At 36.3% G+C, this 21,814-nt stretch overlaps 1 protein-coding gene and 1 pseudogene across 1 annotated transcript in view; one reads left to right on the top strand and one right to left on the bottom strand.

Moving 5' to 3' along the window:
• LOC139978279 (sodium channel protein 1 brain-like) overlaps nucleotides 1-21,814 on the bottom strand; it is a 32,156-nt gene that overhangs the window by 8,586 nt on the left and 1,756 nt on the right. The window contains exons 2-23 of the mRNA XM_071988331.1: nucleotides 18,001-18,128; nucleotides 17,092-17,223; nucleotides 16,728-16,751; nucleotides 16,207-16,335; nucleotides 15,338-15,444; nucleotides 14,223-14,429; nucleotides 13,680-13,737; nucleotides 13,229-13,240; nucleotides 12,752-12,896; nucleotides 12,240-12,374; nucleotides 10,630-10,860; nucleotides 10,058-10,096; nucleotides 9,204-9,312; nucleotides 8,393-8,655; nucleotides 7,420-7,590; nucleotides 6,249-6,593; nucleotides 5,348-5,696; nucleotides 4,677-4,816; nucleotides 3,514-3,897; nucleotides 2,216-2,389; nucleotides 1,617-1,739; nucleotides 304-567 (exon numbers count right to left, since the gene is read on the bottom strand). Of these exons, the coding sequence (XP_071844432.1) occupies nucleotides 304-567; nucleotides 1,617-1,739; nucleotides 2,216-2,389; nucleotides 3,514-3,897; nucleotides 4,677-4,816; nucleotides 5,348-5,696; nucleotides 6,249-6,593; nucleotides 7,420-7,590; nucleotides 8,393-8,655; nucleotides 9,204-9,312; nucleotides 10,058-10,096; nucleotides 10,630-10,860; nucleotides 12,240-12,374; nucleotides 12,752-12,896; nucleotides 13,229-13,240; nucleotides 13,680-13,737; nucleotides 14,223-14,429; nucleotides 15,338-15,444; nucleotides 16,207-16,335; nucleotides 16,728-16,751; nucleotides 17,092-17,223; nucleotides 18,001-18,128 (3,669 nt within the window). The remainder of the gene's footprint in view (nucleotides 1-303; nucleotides 568-1,616; nucleotides 1,740-2,215; nucleotides 2,390-3,513; nucleotides 3,898-4,676; nucleotides 4,817-5,347; nucleotides 5,697-6,248; nucleotides 6,594-7,419; nucleotides 7,591-8,392; nucleotides 8,656-9,203; nucleotides 9,313-10,057; nucleotides 10,097-10,629; nucleotides 10,861-12,239; nucleotides 12,375-12,751; nucleotides 12,897-13,228; nucleotides 13,241-13,679; nucleotides 13,738-14,222; nucleotides 14,430-15,337; nucleotides 15,445-16,206; nucleotides 16,336-16,727; nucleotides 16,752-17,091; nucleotides 17,224-18,000; nucleotides 18,129-21,814) is intronic.
• LOC139979252 (U2 spliceosomal RNA) lies at nucleotides 20,007-20,083 on the top strand (annotated as a pseudogene).

The raw sequence follows: 21,814 nt of genomic DNA, 5'->3' as shown, positions 1-21,814 counted from the left end.
GACGGGATTTCAAAAGAAATGATCTTCTCGATGAAAAAAAAAACGTATTTGTTAGCAATACTATATTGATTCGTAACTATTTTAAACCTAACTGAGTCACTCATAAAGTAATGACGTAGTTAATGTTTAAGTACCTAGTTATAAGATTCAGGTACTGGGGTTGCGTGACTCCAGGTCGAACCCCCGAAAAGAAACACACGTTCAAGTTGTATAGTCACATTTTCTTTTATAATGTCTGCAAAGTCGGGTAAAGTACACATGTGTTTATTCAGACGGGTGGGGGGGGGGGGTGGGTATACTCACCACTTGAAAGAGGGCGATCCCCGCGTAGTATACATTGTCAAAGTGTATTTTAGAATTTGACCACGTATAGTTTAATTGGAGGCACTCGGTCATATTATCAACGATATTGATGGGTAGGATATTACCCTCATCGTCCGTACATCTGTAGAAAGTTCCTCTGAAGATTTGGACACCAATGATAGCGAAGATCAACCAGAACATCATACATACTAAGAGTACGTTACCGATAGATGGTATGGCAAAGGCAAGGGCATTCACGACAATCTGGAAAAGAGAATTAAAGGGTGTGAGCTGACTCGCGCACAAAGAAACGTCTCATGCCGGTAATCTGACCTAGTTTCGAATGAGGTGTAACAGAAGTGCTAGACACCACCATCTATCCCAGAAAATACACACACAGCTTGCTACCGTCGGTAATTAGACATTAGTGTACAGTCAATACATACAGCTACGGTCAATACCCACAACACAGTGTACATAGCAGCGATGGACATCTCATGTCTAGATAAAAGATAACAAGGTATCACGTTTCATTACTGTCTGCATTTTGTAGCGACAAGAAGAAAACTTCACTTGCAAGCAACGAAAAGTGAACTTTTTCAGAGCGCGGCACGCGGTTTGGGGCGAGTCTTCAATGCCCTTAAGCAATATATGATCTCTCTCTCTCTATATATATATGTATGGATATTAACATTTATAAGGATTTTTCTTCTGTAGGCGCTTATCATACCTGTTGCTGAATTTATTCATGCAGTAGAGTTGAGATGCAAAACGGGGGAGGGGAAGGTGGGGGGGGGGAGGGGAGGGTGTGGGAGGTAAGAGGAATGGGCTGCGCCCCATGTAACTTCTTTCACCGACCACCGGTCATCATCCTCCTCTCTTACATACATATAACCTTATGTAAGCTGGACATATATATAGTATGAACTCCAACATAGTATTGAACATTTTGCAGAAAATGTTAAATTGACGAGATAGGATAAGTTGTCAATTAAACATTTTGCAGAAAATTGTTCACTTGCTCAGTTGGAATGAAGTGAACAATTGAACATTTTGCAGAAAATGTTGAATTGACGAGATATGATAAGTTGTCAATTAAACATTTTGCAGAAAATTGTTCAATTGCTCAGTCAAAGCAACTGCGCAATCGAACATTTTTTTAAATTTTTGATAAGACATTATCTTGTTATCTAAACAATTTACTGTAAAATGTCAACTTATGGGGCAAAGTTTTTCTTATGTTGTTGGCACTTTTAAGCTTCCGTATGAAACAGATGGCACTCTAAAAAAGGAATAGAAATATTGAAACAAACCTTCATGCCCTGCCATCTTGATATAGCTCGAAGGGGTCGAAGGGCACGGAGTGTGCGCAGTGACCGAAATGCACCAATATCGCCCAAATTTAGGATTTCTGCCCCTACACTGGTAAGGGATATCTGAAACAAAAAAATATAAATATCTCTAAGACTACAAAACTATGTACATTGATTGTCTTCGTTATGTATAGTAAAAGTTAAAGAAATTGCGATTTAAATCTGTCAAAATAGTACTTTCAAATATATGTCCATGGCTGAGGCTCTCTGTGTGGTTATCAGATTTCGCAAAGAAAAATATTAAGATTTTGTGAAGTTCTAGGGAATGGTTTAAATCTGGTGAGATGGCAAGCCAGCAAGCTCATGTCATATAGATTTCCGTAACTTTCCGTGTTTGATAGAAACTATTATATTAACATATACATATATATATATGTGTGTGTGTGTATATATATATATATATATATATATATATATTTACATATATGTATATATATATATATATATATATATATATATATATATATATATATGTATATATATATATATATAATATATATATATATATATTAATATATAAATATTATATCTATACTCACCACTACTATTACAAAATCCAGAAGACACCAAAAACTTGTAAAATAAACTTTAAAGCCAATTCCGACCCATTTTAAAAGCATTTCGATAAAGAATATCCCCACAAATACGTAGTTTAATATCCGAAGGAATTCTTTAAAGAACGGTTTCTCGTCAAGATAAATGTCTTCAAAAGCCTGGGAAATAGACAAGAGAAAAAAAAAAGAGAGAATAACGATTAAATACGGCCAGTAGTCCGTTACAGCAGCCAGTTTTTGTTATAACAGTATTGCATAACCTTCATATATAGCACTTGAAGAGGAGAACTAATAATGTATTTGTAAGAAGCATTGTGATTTTTGATTATTCGGTAGCTTTTGAGAACATTTCCATCAAGGAATGATCAAAATGAAACTTTTTGAAACTTTTTCCAATTTGTTTTTGCATGTGCTTAATACTGAAGGTCACTCAAGATAGAACCTCGGCATGAAAAAGAACCAAACATCTTCAAACCATTCTCGACCCTACTAGTCCCCTTACATCGAGACTAGTCAGTCAGTACCATGTGCACGAACACTGTCTGTGTGACAAGATGCTTCTACTCGCATGGAATCATTAATTTCGACCTAATTAAAATTCCGTTGGTTTAAAATGAAATCTAGCAGATTATATTAGTTGAACAACAAAGAATGCTATAAGTAAAGGTCTAAGACTCCGTACAGATTTGGTAAAGTTATATAAGTAATCTGGCAACCAAACTCTGCAGGGGCGTATCCAGGGGGGCGCAACAGGCGCGCGCCCCCCTATTGGCCGTCATCAACAACAAAACAGTTTGGCAAAAAAAAAAAATGATGACGACCTTTATGTGAGATGTCGGTGATCGCTCTCAACCCCCCCCCCCCCTCCCGTATGCTTTATTTTTTGTTTGCCAACAAAAGGTTCTGGTGAAGTTGGCGGCATAATAGTTTTAGAAACATAGATGGTAATTGTATTTGTATTATCACTATAAACACTAAGTGACATGCCAGCCATACTAAATTGTGCATTTTGTGTCCATATTTACTGGAAATGTTGTTTATATTAAGGTCGAAAAATGGATCACATATGGCACCATTTTGCATTTCAGCCCTTCTACGAAAGCAAAAATTGTCCACCCCTCCCCTTAGACCCATCCCCCAGGACGGCGATCATTCATGCCTGACGCCCCCCCCTAGTGGAAAATCCTGGATACGCCCCTGATCTAACAGCTACTGGAAATGCAAGAATTATTTTGACATTAAAACATAGTCAGACTTCTACTCTTTAAGTCATTGTCACTTACCAGCGTCAAACTGCTTATGAATATGCAAATCAGGATGGACCATTCGAAGATTCGGTGTTCCACAATTGAACACACGACTTCGCGGATCTTGCGCCATCCACGCGCAAAGACACTGTTCTCAGGTGTCTTACAACAGACGCAAGGGCATTTCCTGGTGAACCAACGGGAGATAGGGCCAGGGCAGCAGGGCTTAACTGGGTCCTCGATGGACACGGTCTCTGGTTCATCTACGATAACGTCTGGGGGTACAGGGGTGGCATGTCCATTGACAGATGGGGGTGTGCCTTCTTCTGCTTCAAGTTTTAATTTAGCTTCTATCTCCCCTGTCTCGGCATTTTTACTGATGGAGAGTGCAGCCGAGGGAGGCCGACTGCGGGCGATTTCCTGTGTTGGTGTAAATTAGACACGATCGATTCGTTTAACACTTACAAGTTTAGGGCAAAATGGTTAGTCAGTCTGGTGAGAGCGGGGAGGGGGAGGGGGAGGGGGAGGGAGGAGGGAGGATTGGGTAGGGAACTACAGCCCAGCGGACCAAGGTCAATTTATGGTCCGGTGGAAATATGGAATGGGTAATAATGCATTCTCATTTCTTAAATGCATATTATGTAAAGTGAAGACTGGAAAGGGGGAAAGTTGACATAGTGTTTCCGGGTCAGAACTGGCTCTCGACACCCTCTGAAGAATAAAACATCTAATGGGTAACTTGCCAGTTTCGTTTTACTCAATTTATATCTATTTAGTACTTACTTGATATGAACCGTCATTTTAGGTTACTAATGACGATACCATATATTTAAAAAAAAATGCTAATGCCACAATTTTACCAAAATTGGAAAATAAAGAGTAATTTTTGGTGTTCTTTCGTATTTTAGGGTGCCGTTCACAAAGACGTCGTCAAAAAGTCCAACATGAGCCAAAAATCTGTACTTTCTTTGATATTAATCTGAAGTTAAAAAAAAAAAATTCTACTTGCCCCAGTTGCATCCATAGCTCTTTTTTTTTCTACAATAAAAAGATGAGGTGGTTTGGGGATCTATATAACACTAGTGAAAACACGAACAATTATAAACTTGATAGTTGGCATGAAAGACAAAGAGTGCTCAACAATTACTCCTATAAATTCCAGCGATGTCACTAATGGCGTTCTACGCATGCCATCTTACCTTCAAACTTAGGGCGCTTCCATTTTTGTGTGACCCATTGGTATAAATATTTGGAAGACTTCCATTAGTGATGACTCCGTTAGTCAATGGTTTTAGATGGTGGATGTCTTCTTTGGGTAATGTACCATTTCTGGGTTCCTCTGTAAAGTGAAAAATTATTATTAGTGAGCAAAAAAAAAGAGTATGAAATCGAAATTGAAAAAGGTATTTACTTTAAGGGTTGCTCGCCTCATTTTAAACAGAATAGTTCTACATCAAACAATAACGTATAGCAGCCGACTTAGTGGAGTGGGATATAGTCAAGGCAAGTTAACAACATGTGACTCGTTGTTGAAAGGTTAACGCCAAAGTATCCGGGTATAGGCTGCTACATGTTTCTTGTTAGGCTTCGCGTGTTATGATTTTGCTTATTATATATGACGTAATTTCTCCACGTTGCCGAGTAACAGAACAGAGCTCGAAATTTCTTTGTGATCCTGTGACGTCACTAGAACCGAAGATAAAGTAAAAGACGAAATCCTCTCTATGTCACAACGGAAGACACCTAATACATACTTTTAAACTTCCATCGGTACCTTGGATTTTGGTACCCAAATCGGCGTTTACTATCAGGGTAAACTCAAATGAAAAGATTTGACTAGTCATCTAACAATTGATATTTCTGTACTCACCATTCAGTTCAAAGCCTCCATTGACCGTCCCATTTTCTTGATGGTTTCCCTGTTCAGTATCCTTGACTACCACTAGAGCGTCAGTGCGCATGATCGATGTCTCTATCTCCTGCGCCTCCTTTGCCTCTTCCACTGCTGGTTGCCGACTCTCGTCCTGAACGTTTTCTTTGCTATCACCGACCCTGTTACGATAACGACGAGGGAGACAACAGCAACAGAAACAACAGACAGCAAAGGCGGCTCGTTTCAGTTTAGCGAATGCCATTCCAAGTCTAGATTCCTCCTCTTCCTTCTTGAGAGAGTCAGACGCAAATGAGTTCAGCAGCAAGGCAAGAAACAGATTCAAAATCTAATGAAAAGATAATAATAAAAATAATGATGATGATGATGATGATGATGATGATGATGATGATGATGATGATGATGATGATGATGATGATGATGATGACGATGATGATGATGATGATGATGATGATGATGATGATGATGATGATGATGATGATCATCATCATCATCATCATCATCATCATCATCATCATCATCATCATCATCATCATCATCATCATCATCATCATCATCATCATCATAATAATAATAATAATAATAATAATAATAATAATAATAATAATAATAAAAAAAAAATAATACATCAGCGTCACTACACGGGGACGGGACGGGGAGGGGGGTGTAAGGAAGTTACTGCCAACATTTTTTATCACAGCAATGATTTGGTGGTGCCACCTCAAGTTGTCATTTCAACACCAGTGAACATTGGTCTGATTTGTCTGTTCCCTGATCGAACCCGTGTAGGAGATATCCTAAGAATTCTGTGAAATGATAAGTAATTTCCCTCCATGTCTAGTATATCACAAAATGTAAGATTCATTAAGCATATACTTACCAATATGTTTCCAACCATTAAGGTTGTGATAAAGACAAGTATACATAAGCCTGTGTTGCTGCAGTTCATACAGTCGTACAGGGGTTCTATCCATTCACCACACAAGATACGAAACACGAGCATAATGGAATGAGGGAAGTCGACAAAATTCCATCTCGGTACACCGTCGGGAAAGTTAGCCGGTGTATAGTTTTCTCCAAACAGCTGCATTCCAATAATGGCGCAGATGTAAACTATTATGATCAATACCACGGACACGTTGGCTACTGCTCCCAATGTGCTGAATATGATGGAGAGAAGAACACGCATAGTGGTCCAAGATTGCGCTAACTTCAACACCCTTAGCTACGGAGAAGGAAAAAAGAACAAGGTAAGAAAAATAGAAACATAAAAATCTAATACTGACATTTGTTTTTATTAAGTTAATTAAACTGAAGAGAATAAATTGAATGAGGAATGAGGTTATTTGTTCACTTTTTAAAAATATACAATATACGGTTCTAAAAGAACAAATCTTAGTTATATTTTCACCTACAATTGTTTTAAATTAATTAATGTCATTGGTAATGCCTCAAACTTTTGTAGCCTACATGCATATGGCTAACAAAAGTAGTTGATGAAGAAAAATACAGTTGTATATTAAGGAGTTCACTCTTCGAATTATTCGTAGATTTTGACTGCAATATGTCTCTGTAGGCCAATGGTCACCTTGAAAGTGTCAGTGTAAGTTTGACCATTATTGGATTGTTTACGTGCATTAGTAGTGGCAATACTGATGACCTTTGACTTGTACTATTTCTGAGTTCCATTTTGATTGGAATTGAAAGAATATGTTACACGTATGAACGCCTCAATGTATACAAATTGATATATAAAAACTATTTTCATTTTAAAGTTATATCCATTTTTCGATCTGGTTTATATACAATACATTACTTTTGCTTCTGCAAAGTTATGACGGTTTGTTATTTGCTATATTTTTTGTTTTGACATTATGAAAAATGAAAAAAAAAATGCATTACAAAAGGAAAATGATTAAAGTTTTCTTCTAAGTACAGGCAGGCGTGAATACACATTTTCGGCAGACTAAGGATGTATTTAGATATACCAGTTGTACTAAATTCAATTTAATTTCCTAACATTTTGCTTTGACAAAATATGAGACACATACCAGCCGAAATGTCCTGAGCACAGAGAGACCTTTGAGCCCCTGCAGTGGCATCTCGACTAAACTCGTGATGACAATGAAAAGGTCAAAATTATTCCAGTTGTTCCGGAAGAATAAATACCCGAGTGCGCAGAGTTTCAGCGCGCATTCAATGAAGAATATGACAGTACAGATCTGAAAAAAAAGATACCAAGAATATTGGCAATTAAATAAATATTTGTTTATTAAAACAAAACAAAACAATAATTCCCAAATTTAACGAACGAGGGAATAAAAACATAAATGAATAAATTAGGCTAAGAGGCGTATTTATAGTGTTACAACGGTTGCTGAAACTGTTAAAATGACGTAATAACCTTAAAATAAATATTAAAGCGCGTATTATTGAAAGTTATAGAGTTTCTATTTACATGCATTGGATAGTATTTCTCTTGTAAAACTAATCGGTTTGTTCACACGTCAAAGTGATGTTAACTGCGCATGACGGAACATCACTGAAAAAGGGATGAACTATATTCCCTTACTGTAGACAGACATATTGCTTTCTTCTCTGCAATCCGGTACACCCTTTAAGTCAGCTTAGCACTATAACGGGTGCTTGAGCTATAGTATTTGAGATCATCAAGGATCGCCGCAAGTTATGATGGTGGTTGGTGGGGTACAATTTCCTTAAATCTAAAATCTGTTATTCCCTGTCATGTGAGCTTAACTTACTTTAAGGCTGTTCAATTGGATTACAGCCCGTGCAGGCCCGGGGTTAATCAAGGAATCCGCGAGGAATCATGGGAAAGAATAATATATTCTCCTTTCATATTATACTTAAGTTAATGTTTACACTTCATAAAGGTGAAAGGGGGGGGGGGGAATGACTGTGACATATCCGCGCCAGGGCCGAACTGAAACTCGAAGCCCCGGTCATTATCATGTATTATAGCTGGGATGTTGTTTTATAATTCTTGTTGAGGCTGAAGCTTACCGTGTTACCGATGGAGAGAATGGATTCCAATGTCGGATTGATCTGATATTGATCCAGAGAGAGGAGTAGAGTATTGACGAGGATGATTATTGTGATGAAGAGATCCATCAAGGGATCCAAGACGATCCACTGACATACAAACTGGATCTTTAACCAGACTTTATGAACCGAAGATGGACACATACAAATATTATGGCAACAATTGCAGCAGAATGTTGGACAACATTTCACTTTTGGCTTCTTCTTCTTCGGTTTCTCTTTCACTGTTGATAAGTTAAGAGACAAAAATAGTTGGAGGATAAATGGAATATAAATATCAAAAGTGAGCAAAAGGTAAATATGATTTCATGGGGTAAGTAGAAGAAGGGGGGAGGGGTGCTCGGTGAGGGGTGAGCAGGGGCGTCACTAAAATCCGATGACATGGGTTGCTAAGAATTTGTGCTGAGGTGAGGTGCTTGGTGACGGTTGATAGCATAGAGCATAGACCAAAATTATTTGAGAGGAGTCACTACAAACTGGTGGTTTAACCAGCTTGAATCACCTGACATGTGAAAAAATACGCATCTTTCTAGAAAATGACGGAGATTGATATAAAAAATAAAAGTAATAACATTTTCAATAAAACGTTTCCACAATGATTGAACTAAATATCAGATGTTGGTGTACTGTACGTCATAGAGGTATACGTATAAGGAATGAGGAGGTCATAGATGTTATAAAGCATGAGGAGGGCGATGTGGGTGGAGGAGGGGGTGGAGTAGGGTGGGGTTCAGAGGTGTTAAACGGTAGAGGATCGTGCTCCATGACCTACCTGCAGCCAATTCAGTGGTGCTATCATGTTTATCATCAAATTCTGGTGATTTTCCGGAGCTGCTTGATTGGCTGGTATCAACGTGTTGGTCGTCATTCTGTTTTGGAATCTTTGATGAGGTAGAAAAAAATCATATTGGTAAATTTCCTGATATGACCTGAGAAGGGATAAATTTCATTCATTTTTGTATAGAATTCACAAATTATACTGCGTCGTGTTGACTTGTGTTGTCACCTTTTTTTCAAGAGATGTCACTCAAGATAGACACAAGATAGCACAAAAAAGTAAAACGGTGTGGTTATTGGCGACAGCCGTTTCAAATAATGAAATCTTTGGAACATAAAAAAGTTGCCTAGAAGATTGAAGATACTTAGACGTCAAATCACACATATCTGATTCATTTTCCTCATTTTTAAAATGGATAAGTTTTATATTGTTATATTGAGCTTTCGTCTAAGGTCTAAGTACGCTGAAAATGAGTGCTACGTACTCTACTCTCTTACGGAATCGTATGTTTAGTCACAGTAGTGTTGGTCATGTGACATAAAGTCAAAGATGACGTTATGTAATCCATATCATTGGGAATTAAAAGAAAACAGATATTTTGCTTTTTAAATTTTGAAAGAAAAGTCACGCCAAGTTAGAACCTGGTCACGGAAACCTAACTAATGAGCAGATAGTTTTTAAGAAAAGTCACCCAGGAAAGAACCTGGGTACGAAAACCAAACTACCGAACGATTGATACGCTCTCAGCCCCAGTCCCCTTGCATCGAGACAGTGACTGATCATCGTCAGGTGTGTATCACCATTCCCCTCGAAAAGAACAGATACTACATATGATCTTAGCCACTTACGTCATAAGCTGCTTGAATAACTTCTAAGCCGTCATCAATCTAATGATCCAGTGAGCATGGAAGTGGATGAAATGAGATGAAGGTGAGCCGTGGTTATGAATATGAATTAAAGTTATGAATATTAATGTATAAATGGTAAAAAGCTGATGAATATCAGAAATGTTGAAGTACGTTAGGTATATATTGCCATGTTGTTCTTGTTTAGTATCATGTACATGTGTGAAATATAGAAGAATAAAGAATTTATCAGATAATGCAATTATAAGTTTTTCTTTGTTAACAATCCTTCAAAAAAAAAAAAACCCAGGATAACTTGCAATTGTGCATTTAAGATATAACAATATAACAATATACCATTTTCCTGTTCATATGACCACCTTTAGATCCTACCCAAGCCTACAACAAACAGCTAATTTTAAGAATTGCACCGGCTGACATCAACCATGCCCTTTTGGGTTTCAGTCTATTGTACTCTCCCCCTCCCAATACCCCTTACGCTCCACCATTCGTTCCCAATGTACCCTCTGAGATGTTTCAGAGATAAGAGCGATGTTAATGAAATCGGTACTAACATTGGACACTTTTGAACTGCTAGTATCAATGGATGCAGTAGAACCACCACCACCACCACCAGCAGCAGTATCAGATATCTCTGCTTTACTAGCAGCTTGGTCCTCAAGCTCCTGTTTCTCCTTTCGCTTTTTCTCTTTTCTTTTCTTCTTCTTCTCTGCGAGGCTTTTCAATTTATGTATGTCCATTTCGAGAATGCTGTCTCTTTTATTGTTCCGTTTCTGTTCTTTCTCCTGAATGAAAGAAGGCATTATCATCAGTTCTCATGTTACTATTATTAGATAAATGCACATTATTATATATATATATATATATATATATATATATATATATATATATATATATATATATATATATATATATATATAATGATTTGCATTTATCTAATAATAGTAACATGAGAACTGATATATATATATATCTTGACTCTCCGTTCACCAACCCCCTCCCACGACCATGACGAACATATGCTAATATGTATTGGAAAACGATGATTTCATAACTCCATTACATCAAACGGAGCGCGCATCCACATATATTGCGTCACCACATGTATATCCCGCTACCTACCTGTTCCGAGACCCCTCCAAAAGCGCAATCTCCTCCTTGAATTATTTTATATTTAGAACCTGAACTTCGCGATCCCCAACGTTAAGCATTTTTTAAAGAAAGATCACCAAACACTGAGAGCCTCCAGTGTGGGCAACCAGTCTGGTCCACTCTCAACCCCAGTCCCCTTATATCTAGACTGTAGCTGTAGACCTGTATATACGATCATGGCTGTGTTAAATCAGGGAGTTGTTATGGAACATAACAACTCGATCCATGGTTAAATGAAGTCAAGTGAGATATGAAAAAGCACGATGGTGAGTGAATAAATACTACACATGATCAATCATGGTCAAGGGCGGCGGAACCGGGGGGGCACAGGGGGCACGTGCCCCCCACTTTTCCTCAGGTTAAAAATGTGCCCTTTTTCTACATAAAAATTGAGGTGTCTTAAGTTAGCAAGAGGCCAGGGAACCAGAATGAACACTCGGGAAGGGCCGTTTCCGGCCATCTGAGGGGTTTGTAAACCAAAAATTTTCTTGTACGCTCCGCGCCAACCAATGGTGGCGCTCCGCTCAGATAGTCGTGCATACGACTTTGCAAATCCTGGCTACGTCCCTGACTTTTAATGATTTTCTGTGGGTCAAACTCAAAGCTATTTCGAATGGAAAAAATTTGTTAAGATATAAACAAGATATTAACTCTAATTCGGAAGATTCCTACATTAGCAACTAGTATGATTTCACCTCATTTTGTCTCAAAAGAAAACTTGTTCCTTGTATCCCAATTTGCACATTGGATATTGCAGTGCTAGTATGCATTTTTCTTTGGGGGGGGGGGGGCGTTGATGGAGAGATGTGTATACGCAAATAAGATAATACAATAAGAGTTATACTAGGGTACAAAATATCAGGCTGCATCAGTCCAATCGAATTTCTGCAAAGTGCCCTTTGATGTCGGTGCCCCCCCCCCCCCCAGATTAAAAGTGCTTCCGCCGCCCTTGATCATGGTGTGTACTCAGGCATATATCTGAGCTGTAAAGAACGAAATAGTATAACTTTACCTTTCCATTCTTTTCCATTTCTTCTGTGTAAGCCATAGCAACAACAGCCAACATTAGATTAATCAGATAGAAAGATCCCAACATGGACGTTAAGAGGAAGAAGATGACAGCTAAAGGTCCTTGGGCTTTTAGAATCTGTGATTGGATAAAGAAGAACATGGAGATTAAAGAGATTAAGACAATTGGTTGCGTAAACATGAAGTTACATATGTTCAGTCAGGTTTAGGAGTAGCCCCACCTTTTCATTACAGTTAGGTAAAAAAAATTAAGGGTATACCCGAAGGAAAATGCTAATTGATTTAGATAGCCGCTTTGATCCCTGGATTTTTTACAAGTTATCAAATTTCGAGCTCGATCCAGATAAAATATGGCTATATGTAGAGAATTCATTCTGAGTTTCCCTTGGAAGTCGGGCCTCCGTATTCGTTTCGGACAAGGTGTAAAGAAGATCAGGTAGACACAAGGTAGACAAAAGGTAGACACAAAAGTAGACACAATACTAGAATACTTACCAAATTGTAGACGTTTTCCCAGTAATCTAATGTTATTAATTGGAAGCCGGTGACCATCGCCCAGAATATGTTATCGAAATTAGTGTAACCATCATTGGGGTTAGTACCAATATCCGGCAGACATTGGTACCCGGTAGGACAGGCGCTGTGAAAAAAATATAAATAGAAAGAATTCATGAATGTTAATAAAGGAGAGAACAGACATAAGGAGAAAATTAAAACTTGACGGAAATTCAAGCCAAGTATACTTTTATAACTCATGTGATAAGAAAATGAAAAAGGAATAACGTTTTTATTTAATATACTGTCACAAAAACAAAAGAAAACAAACACGAAACTAATAAAAACAAACAACAAATTAAGTGTTCGACAAGAGCTTGCGTATACTGTTCTTTCAATTCATTTACATTTTAAAATGATAAATAAGTTTGTTTTTTGTGTATAATTTTTTTACTTAAAACAAGAACAATATCTTACCTCCATTGTTGCCTGTTATAAAAAGAAGCAAAAAAGGTGAAAAAAAGGAAAAGAAAGTATTAGTCGCGAAATTTATCATGAAATCAAAAATAAGGGGAGGGGCGTATTTAAATTTACAACGGGATGTTTTAACTATCTTACGATGGCAACAAGAGATAAATTATTTTATGTTGAGAAATTCATACATCTTTTGTGGTAAGGATGGGGGTGGGGGGGGGGTGGGTGTGGGTGATGGGAGATGATATGGTGTTGTGTTGCAATGCATCTTGAGTTATGCTAATGTCATGAAAATATACATGCATATGATAGCAGTGTTCTCTCTCTTACAGGGTTTCAGTAACAGTTTCGTAAAATGGTCATCACTGAAGCACTGCCTTTTTTCATATAGTGATTCCGAAACTTATACAAATATATTTTTAACTGCCTGTTTTGCAAGCTTTGCTCAACTTACCCAAATATTGAAAGATTACTGCATACTACGTAATCGTCCTCTTGAACAAGCCAATTACCTAAATTATGAAAGGAAAAAGAAAACATGGAAAAAATAAACTCCGTTCTTTTTCACAAATTAAATGCTACATTTTTTTACTGGGCTCATTCGATTGCCGAGGTTATGTACTAAAATAAACAAAAATATCACATAAATTGCGAATTTGAGATTCCTGTTGGTTTAAATATGTAGTAACATGACCCATCATTCAATCTCACCTGATATACGAATTTTAAAGGATGTAGGTAATAGTATAATTCTAGTAAACCTATATTTTTAGGAATATACAGGGTTTTCGGGGCGTTAGGGTGCTAAGGCCCAATGTTTTAATAATTGGTTCCTAGAGCTTGAATACCTGATTAGTGTAAGATCGTAACGGGGTTTATTTTGCACTGGCTAGATAGAAATCATTCGCTGGCAGGATGTGTTACATGGGACGCCGTTTCTATACTATATTAAAAGAAGCATCTCCGTATATACAATATCAAAGTTGTTCATACTTACTTGAATTTTGAACAAAATCATGCCAGTATTCATGAGTGACGTTGTTGAGTGGAACGTCTAGATCGGCGACACATTTTTGTAATAAAGTTCCCATAAATAATTGTAGAGCCAACAAGGAGAAGATCAAGAGTACGAAGACAGTGAGGAAGATAACCTCAGCCAACATCTTCATTGATCCACCAAGAGCATTGATGATAGACTTTAAACCTATAGTAAGGAAATGGGATCAATTTATTAGATATACCGTTTGATGATCCTGTGATCCTTGCGTATAAATTATAAAACCCTTACATTATAGATGTAATCATCATGATACAAGAGAGAAGATGAAAATTGAGAATGTTTGTACCATTTGGAATATATATTTGAACAGTCCAAAACGTTGGACTAAAAAAAAACTAAAAAAAAGGGCAACAGAGATGTAACGAGTCACTCAATGTCAAGTCGAGATGTTTCAAAACTATAAATAATTGTTCTGACTGAAGTGCTGATTCTATTCGAGTGAGCCGAGTCGACTCACTGTATGTATATATATATATACTACAATACAATGAAGAATAAATTTCCAAATTAACTCGGTCCCTTCTATTTCGGAAAACCTGTGTGAAATGAACAGAAAACTGAATCCCAAACTAGATAAAGTGACTAGTTAGATCTTCATTTAATGTATAGGCCTATGCACCTGTAATTGCTATACAGTAATATAGGCTACCGGTATATCAGGCGCGTAGCGAGGAATTTGCCAAGGGAGGGGCGAACCTGTATAGGCAAATTATCAGAGCCGTAGATTCGGCATTGGAACTATTTAAGCGTAGCGCCACCATAAGTTGGCGCGAAGCGTACAAGAATATTTTGGCCGAAAATGCCTCCCAGATCGCTGGAAATGGCACTTCCCAGGCCTTGAAAGTTGCATCTAAGCATTTTCTATTTTGAAATTACTAGCGATATCATAAACACGTAAAAAAAAAAATGCTCATTATATATATATATCTATCTATCTATCTATATATATATATCTATATATATATATCGGTAATAAATATCGATATATTGATAATCAGACATCTTTAACTAATCGATTGATTGATTAATTGATTGATTGATTGATCTCTTACCAGGTACGATCGATATCGTTTTGAGAGCCCGAAGAACTCGAAATGAACGAAGGACTGCAAAGTTACCAGATTCAACTTTAGCTATTTGTAACCCAAATGTTACAAACCTAAAATACAGAATTAAAAAAAAGGAGAAATAAAGTCACTTTGTTTGTATATATTCTTCGGTTTATTCGATGGATATCTTAAAGTACAATTCATGTTTAATAATGTAATACTCGGTAACAGTGTAATGCTCAAAATGTCTGGCTGAAGAGCAAACCATTTTATTCTTTACAGTATCATGATATTGCGACTTGAGTTAAATCGTTATACTGTACATGACCGTGGAGTGGCGTTCATGATTTATATTTTACTCGTTATACAGAACGGTGAGCATTGCGTCGTTATCAGTGCATGAGTGGCTCATAAGCAGAGGCATCGGGGACTAGATCTGGCCAGAGGAAAATGACGTCACAGCCCCCACCCCCTTGAAGTCTTCATTTTTCCTTCAGTATAATGAGATTACATTATTCTTAATTTCATTTCACCGGTCACCCATATTGATTCTGCCTTGGCTTCTGTAGCCTGATGAGGCAACTCTATTCAGACCTTCTCATAAACTCCATTGCTGATTATGTCATGAATAATCTTCATGTAGAAATGAATAATGGTTTCAATGTTTATTAAATGCTACCATGTGTTAGCCTAAGGCGCAATGCTGCCTCAACCCTTTTGAAAGCTTCAGTGACCTTTGTCTCACCAAATATTTAAGTCATATTTTCAAGCGGCTGTAAACCTTGCTAATCTCCGTAAAAGCAAAAAAAAAACGGTGTGCATATTTAACAGCAATTTAGGAATAAAACGACTGTTATGCACTCAATACTCACGCTAATAAAATCACAGCAAAATCCAGCCAGTTCCAAGGATCTCGTAAATATGTAAATTTTGAGAGTAGAAATCCTCTGGAGAATATTTTGACCAGCATCTCCGTTAGGTATATAGCTGTAAATACATACCTGTTGAAGGAAAAACATATAGTTGAGAAGATTTAAATCATGTCGCTGCGTTTTATGAACAAAGTCACTTCTGCCCGCCCTTCGATTGCACGTCAACACAATTTACACAACGCAACACCACTTCACACCACATCACACCACATCATATCACACTACACAACACCACAACACATCATACCACATTACACAACACCACACCGCACTACAACACAACACACTACATTACTGTACACAACACCACACTGCACCACACCATACTATACCACAATACATTATGAGATGCCCTGTAAATGTGATTGTACGATAAATACTGTATCCTGGTCAAAATTAAACATGATCAACATTACTCAGTAATAAATGAAATAAATTCTGAATTAGTAGATATAACTTACTCTGCTATTTCGAGATGTAATCTCCTGAAAAGGGGAGAAGAGTTAAAAAAAAAAAGAGCAAATTAATTAAATATAACTGTGAACGCATTCTCGTTTTTCATTGTAGGTATAGAGAACATGCGCGTTTACTGCTTGCCCAAAGACAATGATATCTTGCGTGATAAATTTCAAATGCTATCCACCACATCACTATTAACAAGTGACTTTATTTCCAATAATTTCTTTCGATATTTTATGAGTTAGGGTCAGTCAGCCTATAGTATGCCATATCTATCTTCATTTCGTCTCCAAATTAAGTGACTTTTGTATCGGATTATTTGATAAATTATCGGATGTCTTTTGAAAAATTTAATTTTATACTTACGAAGGAGTAGGTAGGGTGGGTGGTGTGTCCCTTAATGGATCTATGTCTTGCCAATAGGTGGTAATCGGTTGATCTATCGCCATGAAGACACAGTTGACTAAAATCGTCGCAATCACCAATAAATCAAACGCTGTACACAAATGGGTTAAGGTTATGATTTGAAAGGAATCAAGATCGCTATTACACAAAGACGAAACCAATGCTCCCTCCACCCCCCACCCCCCCCCCAAAAAAAAAACAGCAAAAAAATATAAGTTAACGAAGGAAAGGGAAAGAACACACGAGTCGCATACAAAAAATTACAAAATCAAGATATAATCAAAAAATAAATGTTTTTCTGCATTGCAAGATATACTCAAAGCGAGCTCTATTTAGATACATTCTAATATAACTAGATTAATTAATTCATATCTTTGTAACATTAACAAACTTTCAAGCCAATTTTGGAGTTATGGTGTAAAAATTAAGAAACATATAACAATTTTTTTTTCTTTCATATGTGACGTCACATCATCTTTCTTGCACGAAATGTAACAACTTCTATCAAAAATTTTCGAAATCGACAGGAATAGAAAAATCTTTGTTTTTGTTATCTTTCAAAATTTACTTTCCTTACCTCTGATTTCTTATTTTAATTATTATAATTAAAGGACCAGCAAGAAATTAAAATAAATTTATTTTTGGCCGCGGGAAACAAAACCTCTGAAATTACTTATATAAAACGATATGAATGATTCTAAATATCTGGTAACAAACGATATTTAAGAGACAGATCCAATGGTATGCCATAGAACTTTTTAACATTAAGTGAAAACACCACTATTGTTTGTAAATAACAAAGCAAAAGAATTATTTGCAAATTGGACATAAAAACGTAATTTAACACGTTGAACTTCCAGAAAAGGATATTGATGGGACAAAACACGAAGGGTAAACCGACGGACAGGATGTAAGGGTGAGAAGAGGAACAGGGAATTTGAGTTGGAAAAACGTAGAATGTTGGTACTTCCGAACCTCCTTGCTACAACAATAAATGTCTGTGGATATGAAATAAATAAAAGTAAATAAAAAACATATTCACAAAGCTTTAATTGAACCTTGCATTACGTTAAACGTTTTGCTTCAAAAAAATCTTACGGAATATAATAATATCAAACCCATGTCGCTTTTCTTACTTTTATAGGATGACACCAGCATTACATAACTAAGCCGCCATTTTCAGCCCCAATTCTCGTCCATCAGGACCGCGGCTAAAAGGATCAAGATCATAATATGTGCTTTGAAAATTTCTGAAAGAGTAGATACTACTCATGTTCACACAGTCATTACAACCTAATAAACAATGAAAGTATATATTAGCTAAAAAAAGAGGTTACTATCAATAAAAGACAAATAGTTTTGGGGCTGAATTACCCAATTCGAGTACTGATCCAAAATTTATCTACAGTAATCTATATTAAAATAGAATTGTTAAAAAAAAGACACCTTCTTACAAAATATTTTTGTCAGCGAACATTCAATAGTTAGTGAAAAATTAATTTTGTGACTCTGCTTGATTTAGGTTCATTACTTGAAATTAATTTGTGCAGTTAACTACAAGGATCTGTATACTGCTATATGCAGTACAAGAGTTTGTATCGAACACTATCGAAAATTAATCTAGAAGTTATGAAGAAGAAAAAAAAGTTATTGAGTGAATTTTATGTTTACAAACTACAGTCTTTCTCAGATTCTTCGTAAATATTGTTAGTTTTCAATTACACATCACCGAATGTTTTTCATTACATTTTTAAATGAAATGTCAATCTTTATCAAAACATTCACTCAATATAGAGCCCGGACACGAAGTTCCCACTCATTGCCAATGCCCTTCAAGTGATCATGACTATTTTATATTTTTTTGCAGTGTAGCGGGTTTCCTTAAAAATTGAATAGATGGTACCAATAGTCAATTGTGTGCAAATCCATAAAAGTGCCGCTTTCATAAAGAAGAACTACTTCCGTTTGATAATAAAAATTCATTTTATGTCATGTTTGTTATTCTAAAAGAACCATTTTGCTAAAAATAAAAATACAACAGTATGTAATGAATATGGTCGTTTTGTTGTAAAACATTCAAATACTGGAATTTGTGGTACGGAATACACATTGGATCAATAATTTTGTTTTTGAGGCAACTTGTTATTTTCTCCCTAAAATCAAACTCTCATGTACTTCTGCCTCTCTACGTTCTTGTGTCCCTCTTCAAACCCGACGCTCCCAGATTTTCCTCTATATCAGCCTTGCGTGATATGAACCGAAAGACCAAGCGAAACGAGGCAAGAGAATATTTACAGTGAAGAAAAAAAACTACCAATCTAACAGCCATTTTATGGCGCCTTTTATGCACCATGTTCCGTTTATACGTACCCTATCAATAATTTATCTTGCGACGACATAAGGTCAAAACTGTTTTTAACCCTGTCCCTTCTTCACATAATCAAAACCATGAATAAATAATTTCGTCTATTCCCTAGAGTGGATTGGTTTACCATTCTTCTTGGTAGAATATTGATTTCCGTACTCTCTTATTATGCAAATCAGGTCGGATTCAAAAATATCCTCTTTTGCAAAGTTTAGTATATAGCTCTTTTTGAAGCTGATATTTCTCAACTAATTAAATTACTAAATCTCTATATTTTATGATAGAAAAGCTTGTATTAATATTTAATAGTTTTTTATTATGTTTATTTACAATATATGTATCTATTTTGATTATGGCATTGGCAAGGTTGAAACCATTCAAAAATGGGGGAATGACGTCAGAGGAACATACTTAGGCTCTTGTCAAACTGGAATCGATACAGGGTGCTTTTGTGGTCGATTACATGTAGGTACCAAAAGGGCGGGCATACTTAGACAACCTTATACAATACTTCGCTTCTCGGCCTTTTGGCTAAGATCATGTGTAGTATCTGTTCCCTTTCGAGGGGAATGGTGATGCCCACCCAACGATGACCACACAGTCACAGTCTCGATGCAAGGGGACTGGGGTTGAGAGCGGATCATTCGTTCGGTAGTTTGGTTTTCGTGCCAAGGTTCTTTCCTGGGCGACTTTTTCTTAAAAAGTACCTTATACAATACTATACTAAGTAGCTATAATATGCCTCCATAGCTACTATACAGGATATGGTAACATGGATTACTGTATATAATAGACCAGAATTAGAACTGTAATATTTGATTTTGGTGCCCATCTCTTTTTTTCTTATAAAAAGTGCCTCTTATTTTGTTTAGAAATGTTGATTCTGCAGGATTCAACCGCCTTTATAAATCCTCCCAACCCTTTCAGTACTAAGACACGTGATATGGGTCTATGGGATAACCGTGACTGAGTAGCTGTGTTATCGGTTTGAGGTCATGATAACTTAAAATTTATTTTGGACTTCGTTATAATATTTTCTTCCCAGAAACCGTGAGACTGAAACAAAAAGGCTCAATAGATTAGGTTATGTCAATTCTTCAGAACCATGCATTCAATATATATCTCGTCAAGTTTCATATCTTTTAACCGAGACTATAAATTTTGTTATAACCTGTTTTATTCAAAACTTGGCTAACAAAATATAGACTTTTGTATTAGTTAAAGCATTTTCTACATTCTTCACGCATTCTGCATTTTAACACAAATACATTCTGTTTGGACAATCTTTCAAGAAAACTGAATCAGAACAAAATTCCATGTCACCCATGTTGATCTCACAGTCAGCCTCAACCGTCTTTTACTTTTAAATGCGTTTCTAATATTGAACCGAAACAATAAACCCTGCACAGAAGCACATCATTAAATTAAAACAAAAACGGCTCACAAAACTGATTTTCAACATTATTTACACAAACATTTATAGATTCATAAACAAGACTTAATTGCGAGTGTTATATCATTAGTTGAACCTATCAAATGCGCCATAACATAGTGTGTACTGTGCAATATTAATATAAATTCATTAATCATTAAATGTGCCAAGAATTCGTGTTTAAGCGTATTTACAACAGAAAGCTGACTCTGAAGTTGTTAAGTAAATTTGGAAAGGAATGATTAAACAGGCTTTGGTTGGCTATACCGAACCATGGTTGAAGTTGGTAGAGAATGGAAGTTTATATCAATCCAGATATCACCGGTTCCAATAGCGTTCCACCGAAATGTTCCTCTTTTCCCCCCTTCAAAATACGACTTTATATTATCATAAAATACAAGTAATTGCCTTATTTTGATACTTTTCAACTTTTGTGACTGATTAGTCTCTAACTAACATTTATTATTTTATAAAAAAAAAACATCAACCTTCACGAGATGTTTTATATTTTTCTTTTTTTCTCAAACAAATAGGACTGGTCTTATAATAAAGATACTTTCAATATTTGCTGTTAACAACTTCTGAACTCCATTTCAATTATCTACGTTGCAAGATGAAACTAGGAAGTTATCTGGGCCATTCATGGACCTAATCTTATACATATTAAAATAACGATATATTTAGTTATGTGCCCAATTTGGTAAAACAATCTAAACAGAGGTATACATATGTACACGTAAGTTATCTAAATTTACCCAGACGGTTACATGTGGTAGTACAAAGTGTACAAGTATTAATATTAATATAAAGACATGCTTATTTAAATACAACATATACATCTGTGATCGCATTCGACAAATACTTTACCGAAATATAACAGAATAAAC

Source organism: Apostichopus japonicus, chromosome 13 (assembly GCF_037975245.1).
Source record: "Apostichopus japonicus isolate 1M-3 chromosome 13, ASM3797524v1, whole genome shotgun sequence".
NCBI classification, from domain to species: Eukaryota; Metazoa; Echinodermata; class Holothuroidea; order Aspidochirotida; family Stichopodidae; genus Apostichopus; species Apostichopus japonicus.
This window is presented reverse-complemented; position numbering and strand designations above follow the sequence as displayed.